Raw genomic sequence first — 24,579 nt, 5'->3', positions numbered from 1 at the left:
CACCATTCATGTATTTGCCTGGAGGGAATCCTTGAGGTTAGTATGGTGTCTAGGTCGAGATATGAACCCAAGACGCCCCGAATACAAAACGCTAACCACTGGGCTGTAGCATTCAGTTCACAAGGTATTGTGTATTCATTATACGGCTCTACGAGGAAGCAATATCTTAAGTACCGCTGTGTGGAATGGAATCCTCGGTTTCGTGTTAAGCACTTACGGCTGCGAGTATGAACACGGCCGTGTTCTGGAATGTTACGCCGTGTAGTCTGGTAGATATTGACCGAAATTTCAGAAAATCTTACTACATCTTCATGGAGGCTACTGGACTAGGCTTATAATACCATCAACACTGTGCAGAATACCAGGGCACAGTTATCTTCGTTTATTGATGACAAGAATATGAATACAGTACCTTCAGTAAAATATCTAATATACGGTATTGGAAAGAACGCCTGAAGGACAAATCCTGTAGCTGCCCCTTTTTTGTACAAATTGAAGGATGTAAGATAACAAAGACGTCGACACAGAGATAAACCGGCCAAAAGTTTAATCAGCGAGGTGTGTGCTTGTCGTTAACAGTGATGAGTTGCGAATAACAGTGTCGCAGTGAAACAAATTTTTTCGGGATGTACAAGCAGTAAATTGTAGGATAATTAATGTTAAATTTTTTTGACTGCCATCGATATATTCAATGCCATGCCTCCAGAACCTCAAATCTCAAATCTTACCAACGTTGTTGAATATTACAAAGAATATACTTGTAACTACAACCAGATGCGGATTGTTTGTGTTAACCATGTTAGTCCAGCTAACACTTCGAAGAAAATTTACCTTCATGATTCAGTGTTACTAAAACACTGGAACACAGCAGAACCGATCAAGTGAAATACATCGCTTTCCGGCTCCAGCCAGCAAGGCTTAGAGACAGCGATATTCATCAGTGGTACTGCCTTCTGCATTTCCAAGCACGTAGATCATGTTATCGTATGTCTAACTTAATCATTTAGAATAACACTTCAAAAAAACCGTGTACTCTCTCAGCATCGTCTGTTATTGAATAATATGACTTCTGTTTAATCTTCGAGTCTGTCTCTAGTTCTCGCTGTGATGATTGCTTGTGTAGGATGCAAATAGAATATGACTGGATATCGCAAGCTAAGACACCGCATGTATCAGCTTTGAGTCATTGTGAGTCGACTGACTGAATCTTGCACACGCCAGCCATTAACTGCCTTAGAAACAGTAAGTAGCTTGTCTGTAAAAGACCTGACGCCTTATTCCTGTTTCCTGTTTTCAGAAGCAGTACAAATGAACTAATATAACAATTACCTTAATCAGTGTTATTCATAAAAAGTGTTAAAGGCGAAGATTGACTAGAGAAAGTATCAGATAAAAAGACCAAGGGACTAAGCAAACAATTATTATATTATTATTATGAGTATTATTCATTGTCTGTGGTCCAGTGATTGAGACTAGCTCGGTCTAAATTGGCTGAGTAGGGAGTTTCTTCCATCTTGTACTCGATAGCTGGAGCAGATTAAATTATCGAAAAGCTATGTGTGAGGAAAACTGGACCATGGAAAATATCCATGAAAACAGGGTGTGCCATTTAAGAAGCAGCCAACTACAGAACAAAAATTAAACAGTAGCAGATCCACTGCTTCTCCCGTGACAACCGATTTAGCGCAATTTCTAGGCCTTCTGGGATATTGTGCTATTCAGTCTCGTCTGAGAGGGCTGTAATCTTCATTCTCGCAGCCGTGAGAACCTGAAAAACCACAAGTAGAAATCGTTACCATTACACTAACCTGATAGAGTTCATAATCGGATAATATTAACATATTTTTAACGTGAGAAAATGACAAGGACAGAAAAGTACTTTTTTGTAGAGTCGTTTTAAGCGTTCTTTGTCCTTATTTAAAACGTTTGGTTTATGACTGTTACTTAATATAACCGTGATGCATATTTACGAGACACATTATAGAACACTTGGACATGCTAAGAATAATAAAATACCATAAATGTAACCTTATTATTTCTTTTCTTTTATAGTCAACCATAATAAACTGCCACACATATGAAATCTTATAAGACTTGGAGTTTTATGGAAATAAACGCTGTAAGAGCCAAGTAGATGTCTCGTTATCAGGATATGGAGTATTTTATAATATAAGGTGATTCAAAAGTCCCCCGTGCACCTTTAAGAACAAGTGTTGGAAGTGCGAAGTGATCCACAAGTCCTTGTGCACACATGCTGGGGGTGGCGCACGTGTTTTGTCATACGTCACGCGCGACAGGGACTCTTTCAAATTACTTCCAGCACTTGTTCTCAGACGTGCAGCACAGGGACTTCTGAATTACTTTATATTATGATTCATTCTATACCCTGATATCATTAATCTTTATTCCGATACTGTCCAGTGGTGCGCGGAAATCCGTACTTTTCTTCTCTGCTGCAGTCTTATCCTGTCCTACGTCTGTATTACATGGCAGCTACATAATATTTTGTTGCACAGACTGTTTTATATGAGAGGTTTTTTGGGCCTTGTTGTGTTGACCCTGATGTCAAACTGACTGTAATAATAGCAATAATTACTCCAGGAGCGGTTTACCTGGAAGGTTAGCATAGCGCAGTGCGCAAGGTATTTGGTGGTAGTCCAACTAGGTCAGATTACGTCACTAGCGAGACTGGAGGAAAAATTTTGTTCAATTTATCGTTATAATTTTATTTGCATTTTGTTGCAGTTAATCCAAGTTTAAACACGATGAAGTAGCAAAAGAATGATTGAAACTTTTCGATAGTTATATATCGACGGTGTCATGGAAAAAGTCGTTAACTGAAATTGTTATCGAAATCTAGTTAAGTAGCGCATAAAAAGTAATTAGTTCGGAAGCATGTGTAGAAGTCAGTAACTGGTATCTTGACGTTTTAGAAACAGAGTCTGACATGCCGTTATTTCCTGTTCAGATTCAGCTGTCAGAAGAATTTTTAACTAGTTTGTCTCTAAACCTTTTATAATGAATTTAGTGACTTCAGACATGACGCCAACTTTGTTCTCATATGTACTTTGATACGAAGTTCTTTTAAGCCACTGAACGTGCGTTATCCCTCAGATATGTGTCAGCCAGCTGCGTAAATTCAAAACGAATTATTCATGTTCCGTATTTAGAGACTGCAAGCAAGACCTGCTCACTGTCAACAATTTATGTTTTAATATCATATTAAATATCGAAATATTTATTTTATGTACAGCAACAACATTTATAGGAAATATTCAACCTTGAAGACAAATATTCTAAGAAGTTGCCGTTTTTCCTTGTATAATGCTAGAAACACAATGTGCAATCTGTCGAAGTACTAATCTAACCTAATTTAACCTAATCTAACCTAATTTCGTACTAGTCCCACAAAATCTACAAAATCTGTCAGTAACAGCATGTATATGGGCAGATAAAGAGTAACCAGTTATTTTACATGAGAGTGTTCTGTACAAATCAACATGCCTTTTAAAAACATAAGAATAGACTTGTACTAAACCATGCTTTTTGTTTATTTGCGACTAATTTCATGAAGAAGAATCTTTGAGAAACCAACAGTCACGCATTTCAGACACGAAACGGTTCATTACCGTATTCAAAGCAGTTGCCGCTGGTCGTTGATTTGAATCAGATGATTTAAATCCGTCTAGGTTTATCGTGTTTCAGAAACATTATTTTATTATAAAATTTCAATCTACGTCTAGGTTTCCCCAAGTTTAAGGCCCCCTTCCAGTATTTCGACTCAGATTCTATTTAAATTTTATATTTCTCACACTTGCCTCATAATTCATACTCTTGGTTGTTTTTCTTTTACTATAAAATTAAGGAGGATGAAATGTTCGGGTGATATAGCACACACGCGAGAGAGAGAAGGTGATACATTTTAGACGGAAAATTTGAAGGGAAGGGGTAATTTGAAGGACCTGTATGAATGAAAATGGTATTAAAGTAATATAATGTTAAGGTGTACATTGGATTTATCTGACGCAGGAGAAGGTCCGGAGCTTATGTAAACACGGGGGTGATTTTTATGATTCCATAAAAGTCGATTTTTTTTAGAACTTGAGCGACTACTGTCTTGTCAAGGACTCTGCTCCATAGTGTAATAGGGCCCCATAATGACATCAGTGGTAGCAATAATACGTGATATTAATAATAGTACTAGGGGTCGTTGCAGCCATTGTGTTACTTCTGGTAACAGCAGTAGGCTATAACTAGTCGTAATAGTATACGTGACATAAAGAAATTTTGAAACAGACATTTTCGGATATTGTATTGATATTTTAAATTAATAGTTGAGGAAAAATGAAACATTTATATTGGATTTGAGACTTTCGCGGCGAGTGCAATCAATAAAATCTTCTCGGGCAATCAGCCGCGTTAACTGGTTACCGTAGTGAACCGACGTTTCGGCGACTTCCGAGGATCCAGTCATATCAGAACCCTGAAGATGGTGACAGAGTTTGTTCCCGAAACGTCGGTTCACTACGGTAACCAGTTAACGCGGCTGATTGCCCGAGAAGATTTTATTGATTTATATTGGATATTATTAGAAGATGTGTGTCCTCTTAATGTGCGACTCGTTCATGTGGAGACATAAAGGGCAGGTTGTGTCAGGTGCAGTGAATGTTGCTGACTGGCTGGCTGACTGGCTGACTGCGTCTCTCGAGCCTCTGAACACATCATACAGCGTGGACCAATACACGCGACATAAGTGAAACCGACCATAACCTACAAACATTATCCAGCTGACAGTCAGAAGCCTGATTGATTCTCTTCCTTCCACTTTCAATTTATCTCAATATATCAAACTATATTATCCTGCTCTGTCAACGCTCATCTCGTTTTAACTACTCAGAAGCTCAATTTAAGAAGACTCCGAATGGTGGTCGACTTACATTATTCTTGTGGGATTTGAGGTTTTCACAGCGGTGAGTCTTAAGTTTTCTGTCTTCTGGGTTATTGCGCCGTGTAGTCTGGTAGATTTCCACCAACGTTTCAGAGGTCATACTGCCTCCGTTATTAGGGCAGTGCCTTGGATCAGACGAATTCATTTTGAATTCTTATACCGTATCTATTTAAAAATCTGTTTCAAAATTATTCTCCCGTGTATGCCTATGATTCTATTCATATTTTCAACAAGAAAATATTGTACGAATTCTATTTATCCTATGCGTGTTACATGTCCACATATATAAATCCTTATTGACGTCACCAGCCTGATGGTACGAATTATAAAGGCTTCTGTATGCAATTTTTCTGTCTTTCCTTTAGTCCTACGTTAAGTCCAAATACCCTCAGTTCCTTCAGGTATTAGAAATTGTACTTTGTCATGTCTTCATTTGTCTTTCTAAATTTATCCTACCCTTAATCTTGTATTATGTGCTCTATTTTATTTGTCTGTTTATTCATAAAATATGTATAGTGCGTTATTTAAATGTCTACCCTAATGATTAGTAATTCGATGTTTTGTTTCATTAATTACCACGCCAATGAACACACGGTTTTTAGGATTTTATTTCAGTTTGTATCAACGATAAAATTAACAAAATAAATCTGGGATTTTAGGCTCTAGAACACCGTTCGAATATACTCATAGATGGAACAACCGTGAAAAAACGAAGCTTCGAACTCACGGACTCTTGAAACGCGATTAAAGTTGTAATATCCGTTTTTCATAGTTAATATAAATTCCCATATACTTACTCTGTGTGTGTGGGGGGGGGGATACAAAAAGGCGAAAGGATTTAATGCTGACGAAATTTTAATCCCATGATACCGGATTAAAATATCAATAGCTGCATACATTCTCCATGTAATTCATTACATTCCCAAGTATCTCCACTCCGCTGGGGGTAACGTGTCTGCATTCACACTATTTCGACGATAAGAGCTACATGTTGTGTGTAAATCGATTATGTTTATGGATTACCAAACTTCAAACGTACAATTTGCTTTTAACTAAAAACCACTGAATGCGATACATGATGTGAACAAGGTAATGCTACTCTCGAGAGATCACACTTTTTAATACACCAGAATTACATACCTCATTATGGATATGTAAAATAGTGTACGAGTATACAGAGTTTAATTTCTTTAATTACATATCCTCTTTTGAACTTCATTTGTTTAGTATTTTTGTTGTCAGGTTATGTTTGTAAGCTATTAGTTCACTCTGATTCATTCATTTAGCCTACTAATTAAGTACTTTATTCATATTATTCTATTTTATTTTCCTTTTATATATTTTATTATTTCTGCTTGCTTTCTGATATCCAATTCATCTGGTTAGCTTATTATTAGAACACTATTTAAGGAATCTTTATTTAATTCCCAGCATTCAAACTGTACCAAAGAAATACGAACTTGTGTAACCATTACATTTGTGAGGACAGAATATCGATTCTAATCGCTTGTTCGCCCACAAGCGACTTTCAGCAAGGTGTGCACTTGTAGGAGGCTGCACTCAGATCACACTGTTATAGAAAAAAGATTAGTCTTAATGAGATGACTCCAGTCCGATTCCCTCTCACTTTAACACACTTCACTCGAGTTACAGAAGTGTTTACTGCCACCATCATCATGGCGATAATCTACTATCAGACTTTTACACGGTGGAGCATCTAAGAAGACAGTCATATACTCGCCGCTGCCACAGCCTGAAATCTATCAAAGGTAGCGTTTTCTTTGTGCTTAAATAGCCTAACATATGTGGGAAGTGGAGGTATACTCCACTCATTCCTAACCTGTGTGTTGGTTGGAGGTGATTGCAAAATTAAAGCTTCGCCTTCTTAAACCCAGGAAAAGAGTCTCAAGTACCCATTGGGTGGGAGGCTGATGCTGAAAGCTTGCTTTAAGTAGTGACAAAGACAGAAATCATTGTTCTCTCGGAAATCCAACCCTGGTCATCGAGAACAGTCACTTCATTGACTAATCTGTCTTGGCCCATGCATAATGCCGTTTGCTGAAATACTTAAGTTGCAGGGTCGAAGGAATATGAAATTCCTCCTAATTTAGGTTACTTGTCTATAGTTACTTGACACAGATCTGTCAAGCTTTCTTTCCGATCATTATCCATTACAAACAGCTTGGCTTGTGGATGAATTATAAACTTACAGGATCCGAGAAAAGCATAGGAAGGTAAGCCAATAAATAGCACGTTTTGCTCCGAGCCAACAATCGATTGTGTTCTCGCATGAACGTCACTGCCATCACGTTAATCCTTGTGGAAGGAAGCTGACGGAGCGTTAAGCGAGAAAGAGAATATTGGCATTTCGTATTGCTTCTCCTGTTCACTGGATCCGGAAATGCATGTCGCCGTCGTATCAAGCCAGGAATTCATCGTTCTTTTGTACGGTCGTAAACATTTTGTCTCTTTAGGTAATCCATTAACCAACGACTTAGTTCATGAAGCACAGTCCTTCTTTAAGTGCTAATAGCCTTATAGCCGTCTAGTGAAGATATCCCCCTTCTTTTATGGAATTTTAGGGTCCACAAGATCCCTTTGCTTATCCTGAGCTACGTGAATCCATTTCACAATCTTACACCCAATAACCCTAAGATCCTTACATCTACATCTGGATGTTCTAAGAGGCATCCCTGACCCGGAATTTTTTATTTTTCTGAGAATAATCCTAAGTGCAGCGTTTTCTGAAATACCGAAAAGGAAATAGAATGAAAAGAGAACTGGCAGAACATAGCCCAAATTACGAGAAATAAAAGAGGGCTCTAATATTGGAAATAAGTTAGAGAGATGGTTAATTAACAGTACTTAGAGTGAAGTGAAGAGAATCTAGACATATCGATTGATAAGGAAATGGACGGAAGGGTGCTGCAGTTCCATCGTCGCGACGCCGGGGACACCGCTTTGGCCAGGGAACAACTGGCTCCTCGCCAGTACTGGCGGCATTGATTTCACCTGCTACCGCCTGCAAACAGCCCACATAATCTGTGGTCCATACGCCGGACTTAGTGTCAGACCGTATAAGAACTCCGAACGAACTTAGCGGCGTAATGAGCGCTACTTAGTTTTCAAATATTATCCTGGGGACTTAACTAATTCCTTCTTGAGAAGCTAATAAGACACCGAGCTAGTCAAGACATTCCCCGACATTTTTGTAGCCGGAAGGTTTTATTCCGAGGGCACAGTAGCCTGCCAACAGTACCTATCATAAGTCAGATTAATTCAAGCCACACCCTATTTACCTAAGATGCATTTTAATGTCATCCACATTTCTGTGCTTTGGTCCTTTAAACTTCTGGTCCTATGGTGTGTGTCGCTTCGTAGTCTTTTAGGATGATACTAACTCTTCTGAAGAAAGTATCCCGTCCATCTTCAGGTGTCTTCCATCCTGAGAATGTATGCGATACGTTCCTACGAAACGTTTATAACCATCTACAACCCAGAAGTAAAATCAGATATCTTTTCTGCCGATTAGTGTCTCAAAAATGTTGCGTACACATCAGTAACTTTGCTCACCGCTGTCAACTATGCCACGAAGCTAACGGTGGTCACTTTGAACACCTACACCAGATTCGCTGATGTACTAAGTACCAATGCTGACGTATGTAATGATTTAGTTTTTTAAAATGTTTTTATTGTATTCGTTGAATTTATCTGTGCGTATTTTTGGGACGTCCTTTAGATATTGAACTGCGTCGAGTAATATTACGATTAATGATTGATAAGAATATGCAAGGAATCGGTCGTGAGCTAACTTAAGCTACTGACCCGACATTTCCGGGAAGGAACTGAGAGAAAAGACGAAAAACCTCAGTCAGGATAACTGGCGGCCTCGCCGAGATTTCATACCGGGATCTTTAACATGCGAAGAGACAGATCAGCTGTATCTTATTTGCAATAATTGTACATCAACATCGATAAAGTATAGTTATAAAACCACGAAAATTATATTTGTATTATCTATTTTCTTTCATACAGAGTTTCTAGACAAAATATAAGTATAAAAATGCCAAGCTGTGTTTAATTGGGGTACAATGGATATAAGACAAGACTCAGCGAAGGAACTGTTGTGTCAAAGGAAATCCTTCTCAAACAGGTTCTACAAGTGAAACTATTTTGCAGTAAAATAGGCAATCCCCTGTCGAGTAGGTGGCCTCACTGCTGTAAACTTTGCCCTGGAGGTGTTTTACATGTGCTGGAATATCGATGTAAGAGTGCAACTTCCACATGAAATTTGTATGACGTGGTTTTATCCTGATTCTGTTCCCCCACGCATCTGTGATTTCGCAGCGGAGAAAGCAAACTGAACGAAAACGACGTATAAAGATCGCTGATTTGTACCTGAAAGGAATTCTCAAATGTTGACCACATGGAAGGAGGTCTGTAACGCGTTCAGATACTCATGATATAACAATTGATCGTAAAGGGATCGTAACAGGGCATTATTACAATTGGAAATTGTTATGGTCAGCATTTGCTATTAAATGAGGTGTATTTGATACACACGACGTTTGGGAGCCTGTTCAGTTGATTGATTGTCATTATACTGGTGGTTCTTTAGTTTGTTTGTTTTTTTCCCTTTTTTTCGTTCAGTGTGGACGGCTTAACGCCTTGTAATCTATTGATGGCTACATGTTTGAATGCAGTTACTTATTTTCAGGCCATAAGTAACATTGAAACAACAACGTATTTTACAGAAATGAAGCATAATATTTTAAACAAATATTGTATATTGTTTATATTCTACTCCGATTAAGTCTCTTTGCTTGTTATAATAAACTGAATACTGTACAATAACTACTATAACGTATTCTGCACCTAATGAAAAAGAATCCCCTGAAGTTGGCAGTACAACCAACTCCCGAAACTTTGTGCAAGGCTATATTAATCATTCGTCAGAGCCAGCCGCTGAAATCCATCTTGAGACATTCTAATCCATTACACACCCAAATATTATTTAAGGTCCATTTTAATATTATCTCCCAGTCTGCGCTGTAGTGCCCCAAGCTGTCTTTTCTCTTCAGATTCTCTCACTAATATTGCACGTGTCCTCCTTTATCGGATTATATGCGCATATATACATGCGTTTGAAGTTCACGAAGAAGAGTTGGTATGAATTAGGAGATGTTTGGTGGATTCATCATGACGACGCTATAGACCATTCCAGATTTCAGGACTCGTATTTAACCAACTCTTGTACTTGGTTTATGATGAAAATCGAAACCCTGGATTATTCTAATCCGTGAAGCTGTCCGAGTGTGAGTCCTTCATGGTCATCATCATTACTAGCAGCTGCATCTGCAGAGTTGTTCTGTTCTTGCAAAGCGAGCACACAAAAACAGTACGTCGTTCAGATAATGTCTTCATCTACCAGAGGATGTGAAGTCTTCGAGGCTCTTTTAATCACATTAGAAAACCTGTAATTACGACTTTCCTCTGCTGTGGTCGAACGCAGCATCCAGTGCGGAACGATTCGAGAGCTTCAGTTAATGGAAAAATGGCTTATATCTGCTAACCACATTGTAGTCAATAATCTTCGAATGTGACTATTAAATCCTAATAAGACACATTTTTGAAAAAAGTAACTGAACATAAAGTGGAAAGGTAAACTTCTCTATCTAAGCACCGTACCAACAAGACGTATAGGGGTCGTGGAGACTACGTTCAGTGGCGTGCTGCCAGTTTGTTAACAATTGGGTATGTATAAAACAAGTTCTAGCTAAATGAAACGAAGAGTGTAAACATGGCTGTCTTCTTGGATGTTACGCTGTGTAGTCTGGTAGAAATTTACGGATATTTAAGAGGTACTTGCTGCCTCCATCATCAGGGCGAGGATTTATCACAAAATTAAACAGTAATTCATAAAAATGAAGGTTTCAGTTACAAGACAACATCGTATTCAGATACATCCGCACTGTAACGAGAAAATTGGTGATTCAGGTATCATAGTGGTTGTAACATTTTTCATCTCACCTCTGTTCCAATTTTCTACACGCATTTCCCCTGTCCGCTAGCCCATTGTGATTGTCATGGGAACTTCCTTGCCCCTCGCTCCACCCTGCCTGTTTAGTGAAAGTAAAATCCAGTATTGGTTTTCTACACAGAATTGAAACCTGGATAGCCCATTGAAAAGTTGTGGGGGAGGGGGGTGTTGGTTGGTTGTTGGACAGTTAGTTGCAACCTATGATCGTACAGATGTATATTGGCTCCCCATATCGGAAAGTAGGAGGTTTCTGCTTCACTTAGTTTTTATGACAGAGAGTAACCTGAAGAAGAGTTCACGAGAGTTAAGTAAGTTCCTTGGAAGTCACGTGCTCCACTACTAGCAGATCGAAAAACATGGTGCTTTTTATGATTTTATGTACATTTTACTGGTAATACTTTATACCACTGGATATTATAAAACAAAAAGTGAAAACAAAATAAATAAATGAATAACTATACTACAAATTGCGGGCAGAGGAAGGGGGAGGTATTTATTTACTTCTGTCGTAAAGTAGAGATGTTGTTATAGTAATAATGATAACAATAATACCACCTCAGATAATTCATAGGCTGTATTAAACGTCATGGCGGAGCAATTTGGTTTACAACTTCTGCCTGTGGTTTTTCAATGAAGTATGTGGTCCGGTACACTGTCTAACCCGCCGACAGGACTGTATCACCAAATAGTCCCGCGTCTCATATACTTGGGTGTTGTGACGTCTTTGTGGGTCCCATAGCTCCGCTTGCCACCCTCTTAGACTTTATTGTAGAGCAGTGTGTCGGCCTCAATGGAACAGCCAATTTACTGGAGGGCTCTTGAAGTGAGTGATGAGGTACCATGCCCTTTGTGAACTGACTGCGGCAGATTGAGTGACCAGCCGCGAAGGGAGTGTGCAGACTGGAAATGCTGATGTGTGCGAATGTGGGTTAATTCAACAGTTAAAATTAATTTCGTGGGCAACTCGGTAATTAACACTTTACCTACCAAAGAGTTGTGAAATTTATTTGCAGAATAGAGTGGAACCTTTGTTGTTTCTTGTTGTTTTATTAACCACTCATTAGTTCCATATGGTATGTGAAATAGTGTCGCTTTTGTTGTGGTAGAAATGCCATCAACTGAAGGACACTTCATGGTAAATTTCTGTTAACTTATTTGTGATAAATAACAGAAATAGTTCATTTTTGAATTTTCTTTAAATAAAATATGGTAAGCTAATATAACATTGTTAATTAGATATCACCCATTGCGTGAAATATATTTTACCTAACCCACATGACGTTTCGGTAGTTGGTTTCCTCCAGCTTTCTTCGTCTGAGGTAGGTAAATGTAGTCTTCCGTCCGTATCATGATAAAATTAGACATATTATAGAGTCAGTATCACTGATTCTCATAAATAATTAATGTGTGAATTACCAGTGTTTATGACTGTGAAATTAACGATAGCACCAGCGTGACTAGGCTGTGGTGCTGCACGACCGTGGTCCGTTCCTGGGAGGGCCAGAGTTTTTATCTTTTCCACCACATCCATACAGACTCTGGGCCTACCGAATCGCCTGTACTTCCTTCTTTTACCTGAGTTGAAGCTGTCAGGACCTAAAACTGATAACTGGTCTGGATCTAGCACTGAAGTTAAGAATTTGAGGAGCTACGCCCCTTCTCCTCTATAGAGGGATAATTTACCATTACCTTTTAATTAATTACGTAACTCCACAAAGAAGAGTTTTGAGAAGCTGGCAGTCGGTCAGTTGGCTAATAAATTCCCACCATTTTAAACTGAAGGTTCATTACCATGTTCACAAGAGCCCGTACGGTACAGTAGGAATGTGTAACATGGTTTTGTTTTATGGAACTACACTACTAATTCGAAACATATCGGTTGTTTTTGTGACGTATTAATTCGATAGTTAATGTTAATTAAAAGGCTGGTGGTAACCATCTGTAGGGAGAAACTGGGTCAGTTATCGGCATTACCGCGGGCGCTACAGTCAACAATTACATAAAACGTATAGAACAAGTATTCTTGACGTCATCACATCACGTCTAAATTGAGCTACTAGTGGTGGCTTCGGTTTACTGGTGAAAACACGCCTCTTCATATTGCAGTACTCCATTGTGCTGTAAATAAATTTAATCAACGGCTCAATTTTGAACATTATCAACGGATTTATGAAATTACGACAGTTGGTTTTCTAATTAATGCGGTTGAACGGAAACATTTCCCGATGCCTTTCCACTTCTAGAAGCAGTTGTTAATGTGACTGGGTAGATTCTGAAGTACTGATTTAAGTACAGGCTGAGCCGATAATGACTCTTGTGTAATGTCATTTATCCTGGAATTTTGCGCTGAGTGAATTGTTTAATTTCAAGAATAATTTCGGAATTGGCTTCAGGAGAAGACGCTACATAGGACTCTGCTCCTTAGAGTTATTTAATTGGTTTCTTAGTTACTTATCACTAATTTTGTTTACAGTTAATATTCTTGTAGGCATTTGATCATGCGAGCTACTTTTAATGTTCTCTTTTGTTACAGACATTTTGAACTCATTGTGCCAAGAGTTCCTCTCGGTGAATGTTTCGGCCATCTTGTATCTGATGAACTACGAGAAATATGGAAGGAGCACTGCGTCTGCGCAATATTTCCTACAACTCGCTGGCTATCTGGGTATTCCGGTCATTGCGTGGAACGCCGACAACTCGGGTCTAGAACGGGTAAGACGTGAACAATTGCTTTGCCTTAAATTCTTTTGCACACTTCGGAGGTTGTAGGATTTCCAAGTGTTTTGGTGGCCTTACCCGAATTTACCTCTGTAGGATCTCATAGAACGGAGGTAAGATTTCAGGTTCTCATAACCACTGTCTTATGGGATGTTACAGTGTGTAGTCTGGTAGGTATTTACCGACGACGATGGAGGCAGTATGTTCCTCTGAAACGTTAGTAACTACCTACAAGGCTACATGGCGTCACAATACAGAAAACATAAATCGACAGTTTGCCAAATGATTTTATTTATGTAAAATGAAATTTGTCAGTATAAGAAATAAACAACATTTAGTGTTTACGAGGATGATACAATTTGGAGGTGAGCTGGGTGGGGAATATAGGACGCATGATACATGTTATATGATAAATAGGCCTATATTTTATATTTTAGTCGCAATAACTGAAGGCAAGATCCCCTTAGACGTAGCCCATGTGGGAGGATAATATTAACATCTGTCTTGCAGAAATATAACATGGGTTTATAAACCTGTGGTGATAGTCGGTTTTGGATCAGTACCGCGGGCCATGTTTTTGCCTTGTCCTTAGGTTATCGGGAAAGGTGCTCAATGTACAATTTCGACATTCTTGGAGATCGTCAGCCTGAAAATGTTAATTGCAGTGTTTACCTAAAAGTTATACAATTTTGAACATCCGACGCGGCTGATTCCCGAAAGCCGAAGTAAACGTCTCTGTTTCCATAAATATTTTGCAGTTAAGTTTTGCTGGCGTTTGAAACAATAAATTTCTTCCTTATTCGCTGTCCCGTAACTAGGAACGAAGTGTGATGTTTCGTGGTCAGATAAACATCTACCACAAATATTTCTCTTATATTTTCAGAAACAGTTTAATAGATGGTTCTGTTTTCTGCACCGAAAACAGCATGGTACAGAACAAAATATATAGAATCATCAGTACTGTCGCACCGACGCCATTAATCACAAACTAAGGCAATGGAACGAAGGGGTAGAAATAAATAAATGTTTGTTTTCCAGCTGCCGATAGCGGAGACTCGGAGTATGTAGGGATAACCAAAAGGCTTTACCTAAAATATTCCAGTAGTGTCCGGGCTCTGATTGTCAAGGTCAGAGTTGAAAGTATTTGAAGAAAAATGTGTAAGAAAATAAACTTGTTCTAGAACAAACTTCGAGAAGTTAACAGACCCTCAGACTCAAGAAATTCCCCACCGTTTATGTAATACGAAGATTCATTACTGTCTTCACAAAATTCCGCCATTACTCCGCATCTACAGATATACGAATCCAGTTCACGTCTTTTTTGGCTAATTTTAATATTATCCCCCTGATTTTGACTAGAACCCCCCAAATTCATTTGCTGGTCCACACACAGGATAAATCTCACGGCGGTGAAGATGACGATGTTGTTTGGGTTGTGACGTCGTGTGGATTTTTGAGGAACATACTGTTTCCGCTTCAGGACTGATTTCCACGCGGCGTCACAACCCAGAAGAACAACATCGGCATATTCAGCGCCGTGAGAACCTCAGACCTGCCTTTCCATGAGTGCTTGTTCTTTAATATAAGGAAGATTGGTCATCCCTGTAGTGCCAGTCATTTATGTCTTGCTGCCGGTGGACTGGTCACAGGCTCTAGTCTTGACCAATTACGTGCAGCCGCTTAAGGCATCAATCTTCTTTACCCTCGTCTCACCTTCTTTGTTTTCTATCCCTTTTACCAATACTACAAACTGTTCCTGTGCAAAGTATCTGCTGGTCATATCAATATTCGTCTCGTCTCTTCTTTCTTTGTATCAGCTTTTCCTTCTCATCCCTCCTTTACTCAGAAGGTATCCCGTTTTATCTTCCATTACATTTAATTTAAAATCCCCTTTGTTGTTGCTACTATTTAAAAATATTTTTTATCGTTGAAGATTTCTATCTTCTGGGTTGTTGAATTTTGGTCGATATTTGTCAAGGGAATGTCCCGAATATGAGACGTATTTAGAAACTACAACACCGAATTGTTCACAATTATGATAAATTTTAATTAACCTTTTATATTTTATAAAATCACACCATTACCATTTACATCCGGTTATTGGTGTTTTACTGAGCCATGTGATTCCAGTTGGATTATTATCCATATTATCATCATCCTCACATCAACGACTAGGTCTCCCAAATGCATTCTTCCATTGAAGTTTGCCTGATTAAAATTCTGTTAATAATTTTGTTTCCTTGGTAATATCAGTTTGTACTCTGAAATCTATAACACACGTTAGGGCAACATTTTGCTTCGATGTGACTGTACCGTATGACATGACCAATTCTTGTACCATCGGAGCGACCTTTGTATTGAGTATTCCGGTAATTATTATTATTATGCGTGACGTGAACACAAAAGTGATTCTCTGAAGCACTAGTACGTAAGTTCCTCCTCGTAATGAAGTCACCATCGTGAGGCTTGTTTAATTATTGTCACAGTAATGAAGCCTTTTGAGTTTCACAACTCCAGGGACTCCAGACACTTCAGCTTATAGTAGGCTTCAAGTATCGTGAATTAATTGTCACAACACCAATATAAATAGTTCTATTTTAAACCTAAATAAGGTAGATTAAATCTGTTCCGGATCGTGGAAATGTGCGAGAGAAAATATGAACCATCTTCATGTAAAACTTTTAACATTTTCCACCGTCAGAACCTGATGAAGCATCGAAAAATTACGAAGCTGTGACTGCACACATATTAGGCTTATATTTCCTGTGAAAATTCTTTTAGAAAAGAGAAAAAATTAATATCTACTACATAACTTGTGCTCATAGAATATAGGCATGTAAAGGCATACTACAATATAACACAGTATAGAAATATATAATGGAATTTTCTAGAAGACACATTCTCACTGTTAAGTAATGTGCTTTAAATTCCTATAGATAATACTGTCGTGAACATAATAATCTTATGTAAGCACATAATGAAATCAGAAATAAGTAATATGGAATTTAATGAATGTGAGATTTTATCTACAAAATTATACTAACTTTTGAACTAAATATGCTAAATACATTTGAAAGAATGATCAGCATATTAACTCTTATATAACTTCCGATTGCTTGAAATTATATGATATTGAGATTCGCCCGGACAGCTTTAATCACTGATGTTTTAACTTCATGTCAGAGTTTCTAATAACCAATTTTAATTACAAAACGTTCTGTCACTGACCTCAACTGGTAACAAAGCGCTGTAATCACATGTGCGTGGCAGCTGAACAGAATTAATATGACACACTCATTACATTTCTGCCAGCAACCCTCGAAACGCACAACAAAACTGAATTCGTTTCAGAATATATACAGTACAGTAATTTCGTTTTTAGCCTGCATATTCACGTAAAACAAGACCATATGTGATATCATCGCGTACGGTTTTTCCATGTCTGGTTATGTCTGTTCCACCTCACGACTTCTAAAAAGAGCGAATTTAATGAGACTTACGAAACCACCTCACGTCATTATATATTAATTTATTATAATTCTTTTTCAAAACTGACGTTTTCGTATACATAAGACTGGTGCAACGCTAGCGCATTATGATGTATGATCCTGATATGTTTCATGATAATAGCTAACTAATTCCATGGAGGACAGTCTTTCTTGAGAAGCTGTCAGCTAGCCTTTTATGAAAAACAATGGTTTATTACCGTATTCACAAGAACCCGCCTCTGATCCTTTTCCTGAACCAGATAAATCCATTCCACGCCATCGTATTATATACCTTTAATATCCATTTTAATATTGTCCTCCCATCTAATTCTAGATCTCCCACGGAGTCAGTTTCCGTCAGGTTGCCATGTGATAATAGCTTTGAAAAAGGTTGATATTTGCGATCATATTTTCTTTGTCGGAAATTCGAATTTTTTTTCTCGATATTTTTGTTATTCTTGCTGACGAAGCGTATTTATCATTAACTATCAGTATGGAGCGCTTTCTAGTACAATGTATCCTGTGAGTAGGCACTTTTCAAAAGAGGCTAACCAAAAATGTCCTAGAGCGTGAAGGTCTCTAACGTCTTGCATAATTTCAACTTCTCTTACAGAGGGCGTCCCAGTCGAGTCTCCAGCTGCAATTGGCACCTTCTTTAGAGCATCAGACGGCTGCCATGTTGAGTATTCTGGAGAGGTACAAGTGGCATCAGTTTTCTGTAGTCACAAGCCAGATAGCAGGGCACGACGACTTCATACAGGCAGTTCGAGAACGGATCACAGACATGCAAGATAGATTCAAGTAAGTTGGCATTTCCAGACCCAATACAAGGACAGTAACCGGGACAGAACTGTGCTTTTCGTCTACTGTTGCTATTGTACGTTTAGATGGAAAACAAACGGGCGGTGTGGACGGACAGCGTATGTTTCTTTATCTGCTACCCCTCTCAACCCCCTGACCCCCTTGCGTCTTGCGTCTAGTGGACGTAGAACGCACAGATTCCTCCCGATTACTGAACATAAAAGCAGTTCCCACGTTTTCGTTCACCGGATTGATATTACTGTTAATATATGCCCATGGCATGCTGCATGATAGCTACTCGTTTACCTACTACGAACTACGACTTCTGGCCTGTTACGATACAAAATTAGTGTTCAACTAATTAGGTTCTAAATATTTGATAGGACTTCATAAATGGTGTATCGGGCCACATCAAGGCCCCTACTTGACACACGACGTCATATGAAAGAGTAACGCAGCGGTCGAACGCCATAGCCGAATGTTGAGCACTTTAGCTTCATATTTGAGAACTTCCAAGCTCAAATCTTGGCCCAGCAATCGGCTACATGACTGCGGGCAAATGCCGATGATATTTTAAAATAGGCTACTGCTACTCACTTTCATAATATTCTGTGGATTTATATTTCTTATCGGAGTACATTACATAGACATTACACGAAATGTAATAGGTAAGAGCTTAATAAAACTGCACTGTAAAGCTCTCGAACAATGAAAATGTCTGTGGATTAAAACGTGGACCGTCTGCATGTCGTTCTGCAGACAGCCAACATGACTACCGCTTGGAATTTCTCGGTTCCGTTGTTAGGGCAGCAACATGCTACAGCCAGTCCCTTCTGATTGGGGAAGGACGAAAAAAAGTGAATGGGCGCTTAGAATGTCGCAGCTGAAAGGATAAAAGTGTTAGCTTGTCATATGCAGGAGTACACGATAAAAGGAATTAGAACTTTATTGTAAATAAAATTTTCAGGAAACAATATTTAGTTGTGGTTGCTTTAAATCCGGGGGATTTAATGATGACGAAAGGACTAATTCTTTTAGCCTTAGCTTATAATATACTGAACGAGATTATAATAAAATTTTGAGTGCACGTGGATGTTGTCTGCCTTGATAACTGAAACGTATTCCAAGAATTTTTGTCCTCAGCCAGAGCTCAGTGAGTTTATATGCTGTTATACGGGAAACGCCGAATAAAATGTTCGAATAATAACAAGTTCTCAGTAAAAGTTATATGATCTGTCATTTTATATGAAGGGGTATAAATGCAAAGAATCGCATCTGTAATTGATAGGCGGACTAAGAGATCGATGTTGTTAGACCCTGACAACCAATAACCTTTCCCTGCTTAGCTACATAAATTCTGTCTTCAGCGTTACCTGGAATTTCCAGTTGAATCTGGGTTTATGAGATCACTGTCTTTCTCTGGTAGATGAAATTATTTAAAATTCTACGATGGACTTTGAGTCGTATCGTGATCTGCTCTTTTAGTGACCTCCATTAATCATTAAAAGACCATTAGTAAATATTTTTACCGTCTGTTTTAACAATCATCAAGGTTGTATTTTGTATTGATGGGTTTCATATGGTTCTCGATGTAATCAGGGATTATTTATTTAATCAGTTTATATTTGTAATGGAGAAGTGTTGTGTATTCTTTGAGGTACGGTCTGAATTATTAAATTGTATTTAGGTAATCTTCGGCCTGAAAGGGTTGAAACAGAGTAATATAGTGGTTTTCGACTAAGGAAGCGATAATACATTAAATAAGCCACGATCTCTTATAGATAAATATCAGTAAATCATAGTTATATTACCGTTTGACTTTGGAAATTATTTTATTTTCCAAGAAAGATTCTTGGCTTCTTTTAAGACGTCTTATCAACTCCATGCGTTGTATAGCATCCAAGAGGTAAATTAATGTATGGAATAAAACTAGCATGGCCTGATTTTTTGTATTAGTAGAGAACTTGCTTGGATTGGAAACCACGGCAGTTTTAAGAAAAAAATAATGGATGAAGATGGTAGTTGCGCCGTGTAGAAGACTACACGGCGCAACATTCCAGAAGACTGTCTTCATACTCCAAGTTGTGATAACCTGAAATCTCACCCAATATAATCAGTCTTCAAAGAGGTTTGAACTGGATCTAAGGTAACAAGAATGTCGAGTTGCTTCAATTGGATGAAAGGAGGGTCCAGTGGCTGGCTGCTGCGAACATGACAATGAAATTTGTAATCGATAAGAGGCCAGATGAGCGATTACTAGATTCTCAAGAATGATTCTGATCCAAGGTGTCAGTTACAGTTTAAGTTCACAGCAGGGCAGAATTTTCATCTACTGTGAACACAACAAACGTTGTCTGTCCGTCAAGGCGGCAGATACAAGTCAGGGGTCGAGGGAGATATTGAACAATGTGGCGGTCGCTAATGGCAATAATTACTAGTGTGTCCGTGCCGCATATTGCTCTCCCCCCCCCCCCCCCCCGTATACGGAATTACCGTTGCAGGGAAACCTCATCACCTGCAATCGAGTACGTTTCGCCTCGATATAACTGTCATTTCGACTTCTAGCTCCTCGTTTTACTCCTTCCATCTACAATGTTGTTTTGAAATATATAACATTGTATTCTGATAAGTTTTGATATTAAGGAGTGTTTATTAAAATATATGGGCCAAATATCAGTTTACTTGTCATCTAAGTATTTGGTTGATCCCTGATGATGGAGGCAGATACATTCTCCGAAACATTGTTTTATTAAAAGAGCCCTCTGTACGATATCGATTTTCTTTTCACGTAAAATTCTTAATTGTCTTAAAAGTGTTTTATTGCCGGTATTGTTTTGTCTGCTGTTTTATATGGGTGCAGATCTCGGTCTTATATCTTAAGGTTAGAGACACATATTTGTAGGTGTTTTCTAATATGTTCAATAGGTTATGAGGATGTTTTGAAATGTTTTGATCAGGTTCACGATCCTGAATGCTGTGCTAGTAACAGACACGAAGGACCTGATTCAGCTGGTGAATTCAGAGTCCCGAGTCATGCTGCTGTACTCCACCAGAGAAGAAGCAATACACATTCTGAACGCAGCGCGGGAGTACAAGATCACAGGGGAGAACTATGTGTGGGTCGTGACCCAGAGCGTCATGGAGAACCTACAGACTCCATTCGCATTCCCTGTCGGCATGCTGGGTAAGTTTATACAGAATGATCTTTATACAGCGGGATCCTTGTGGATTTTCGTCTGGGCCGTTGTGCTCCTTTCACTACTTCATACACACAATCAATGTTCAAATTACTACCGGTGACGTCGATTTAGCAAATTTCGGCGGTAACGAATTTTAAAAAGTTGTAGCCCTTTCTGTATTACGCTACAATCCAAAATTGTACGTGTTTCAGTTTTACCACCATCCACTATCATCGCTCTGATATACGAGGTGCGATCGGAAATTTTCCAGACTGCGCCTATAAAAACCCGTACACTTATCTCAGGTATTAAATTCATCCATCACCCTCGAAGTAGTTCCCCTGGGAGTGAACACAACGATCCCAGCGCCGCTGCCAAGCCTGCAAGCATCCCTGGAAATCTTTCTTTGTCAGCCTGTCAAGCACCATCTGCGATTCTGCCTGAATCTCTTTAATCGTCTCAAATCTCCTTCCCTTTAGCTGAATTTTCATCTTTGGGAAGAGGAAGAAGTCACACGGCGAATAAGGAGGGTGCGGGATGACGGCCATGGTGTTTGAGGCCAAAAACTGCCGAACTTTGAGGGCGGTGTGCGCTGGCGCGTTGTCATGATGCGTCGCATGTGGAGTTCTTCCTTTAGAATCAGCTGACAGGTCCCATAGCCTATCCCAACAATGTCGCACAAGTCGTTGATGGTACGACGTCGATCTTCGTGAATGGCCTGCCGAATCTTCGTAACATTTTCGGGCGTTGTGCTCGAAGATGGTCGTCCAGAACGCTCGTCATCATCGACAGAGGTTCGGCCATTTTTAAAACGTGAATGCCACACAAAAGTTTGTGCACGACCCATTGCGGACTCCCCAAATGCTTGCTTTAGCATTTCATAGGTTTCCGTAGCCGTTTTGGCGAGTCTTTGGCAAGAGATTCAGGCAGAATCGCAGATGGTGCTTGACAGGCTGACAAAGAAAAATTTCCAGGGATGCTTCCAGACTTGGCAGCGGCGCTGGGATCGTTGTGTTCACTCCCAGGGGAACTACTTCGAGGGTGATAGATGAATTTAATACCTGAGATAAGTGTACGGGTTTTTATACGCGCAGTCTGGAAACTTTCCGATCGCACCTCGTATATACTTCGTTAACGTTAACCTTTTATTTCGACTGTTTATTTGTCTTAATCTTCAACTGAATCTTCAAAGCAGAGCGATAATTGCATGTACCACCTGCTTTAGCATTATCGCATCAGTTGAAAGCAGATTTAATTCATGCATCTCTTTGAAATGGCTGAAAATCACGGGGGAGGTAGCGTGGTATGAGTAACTTGATTAGAAGGCACAATGGCGTCAGAAGCCATCAACCACTCCTCACAAAATTGGGATTTCAAATTAAACAGTAAACACTTCACAGCGTGTCTGTGGGAAAGAAACAGCTGATTCTAATCAAATAAACTGACAATATTTAAAGGCGTATTTAACATTTAGCAGGAGGTAATTCTGTTTATTTCAATTTCACAGCAACAGAATTTTATTGAAATATGTATTTTACTTACTCAAAAGTTTCTTTCCCTAATGGTTCGTATGACATTCAAGCGGCTATAAAAATATTTAATTTCGTGTAGTTTTAAGTTGCATGTTGTTTTGTGCCATTGTCACTGACGAAGTATGGAAGAATTCTACACTTGGACACAAGAACTAACTCCTTCCATGAAGCAGAGTCCTTCTTGAGAAGTACGCTCAGCTATTCGAATAGTGCCAGGCTTTTATCGTGTTCACAAGACCCCTCTACCGGTCCCTATCCTGAACAAGATTAACCAAATCCAAATCCTTCCACAACATTTCTGCAAAATGGATTTATCCCCACCGAGCGATCCAATAAATTTGTTCATGCTCTTCTTCTTCCCCCCACGCGTGCTACATGTGTCGCTAATCTCATTCTCCTTGATTTGTTCTTCCTAATAATATTTTATGGAGAGTACAAGTATAGAGCTCCATACTGTGCAAATTGTTCCTGCTTCCTGTCACTTTATCGCTTTTAGGTCCATATATTCTCGGGGTTCGATCCCCGACGGGGGCAGAGGGTTTTTCCTCTGGCATCTGCGTCCAGACCGGCTCTGGGGCCCACCCAACCTCCTATCCAAAGGGTACCGGAGTCCTTTCCCGGAGGTAAAGCGCGGCCGGGGCTTGACGCTAATCACTCACCCCATCTGGTGCCGAGGTCAAGAATGAGTAGGAGCAAACCCTCTCTCCCCCTAAGCGCCTAAATGGCGTAGGGTATAGTGCGACAGTTGTACTTTTACTGTCACTTTTATAACCTCGTCAGCACCCTGTTCTCAAACACCTCAAACCGTCTTTTTCTATTTGAGAACTGGAAGCCCCTTGTAGTTATTGAGAAATATTTATCTAGACCCGTATTAGGAATGCTGATATTTATGTTAAAAACATTTCTTATGACCATTCTACAAATGAAACGTATTTTGGGGTTATGAAAAAACAACACAGAGAAGTTACTGAAGTAACTTTTGACTAGGGGAACACTGAAATGGGATGCTTTAAAGCAGTAATAAATGTTTTGTGTCACGTGATATTTCGAGTTCATGTTAGGTCATATGCCTGTGACGTCTGAGTGCTGTTAATTACGTATGGGTACTATGTCACTGAATTATTTCTGAGTACGATAACTACTGCTGTAGTTCTGCTTGTTGTTAATTTTCAGTCAAGTGTATATGTAATGAAATATTTGCAGTCTGCATTAGTTTAAATTTATGTGTTAAATTATTGCACCAAGTAAGGAACGATAAATTTAAATCAAGAGAACAGTTACTGATAGGCCTACTTTTAATTATTTGTTGTTTCTTATTGGGAAGAAAGTTCAAATGATAAATGTAGTGCGAACACAGTGTACTCCAACATCTCGTGGGAATTCATGGAAGTTGAGCACGTAAAGATTCATCTCTCTCCGTCTACTGCCAGTGCCTGTGTAACGTCAAGAATTTCGATTTGTCACCATTAGTATTGGGGTTAAGTCAATAATGTCAGTTTAAGCGTAATTAATTAGTTCGTACTCTATGACAAAGAAACTAACAGAAGACGTTTCAAGAAAATTGTATTTAAACTAAAGAGATGAATTATTGGGCGGGTAAATAATGTCATTTATTGTAAATTACATCTGAAGGTGATAGTTTATCCAACTTTTTCTCAGTCCCTCCAGACAAATACTGCGATAGTACTTGAAATTAAGCAGCGACAGCATCCTTCTATACCCTTTACAAATCATTCGATGTCCCGAGACCCTTCTTGGCTTTATCCGGGAATTTTTTGTTGACGTCACGTGGATTGGCGTCGCGACGCTCCCCTTCTGTGTGTCAGTGTGGTGATGTATGACGTTGTACAGTTGTTTTTAATACGGAATCTTG

At 39.1% G+C, this 24,579-nt stretch overlaps 1 protein-coding gene across 6 annotated transcripts in view; it reads left to right on the top strand.

Moving 5' to 3' along the window:
• The window catches only part of Nmdar2 (glutamate ionotropic receptor NMDA type subunit 2), a 212,855-nt gene that overhangs the window by 123,144 nt on the left and 65,132 nt on the right, over positions 1 to 24,579 (top strand). For 4 of the 6 annotated variants that reach the window (XM_087350245.1, XM_087350247.1, XM_087350244.1 and 1 more), the window contains 3 exons: positions 13,522 to 13,700; positions 17,808 to 17,995; positions 20,953 to 21,179. In XM_087350245.1, coding sequence (XP_087206371.1) covers positions 13,522 to 13,700; positions 17,808 to 17,995; positions 20,953 to 21,179 — 594 coding nt within the window. Of the gene's footprint in view, positions 1 to 11,277; positions 11,297 to 13,521; positions 13,820 to 17,807; positions 17,996 to 20,952; positions 21,180 to 24,579 lie in introns of those variants that run through there. The other 2 variants (XM_087350249.1, XM_087350250.1) reach the window with 2 other exon arrangements.

This window comes from Zootermopsis nevadensis, unplaced genomic scaffold, assembly GCF_977971745.1.
Source record: "Zootermopsis nevadensis isolate Lab colony 2312 unplaced genomic scaffold, Znev_1.0 Znev_ptg000017l, whole genome shotgun sequence".
Classification (NCBI taxonomy): Eukaryota; Metazoa; Arthropoda; class Insecta; order Blattodea; family Termopsidae; genus Zootermopsis; species Zootermopsis nevadensis.
Note: the sequence above shows the minus strand (reverse complement) of the source record. Positions and strands in the feature narration are given on the sequence as shown.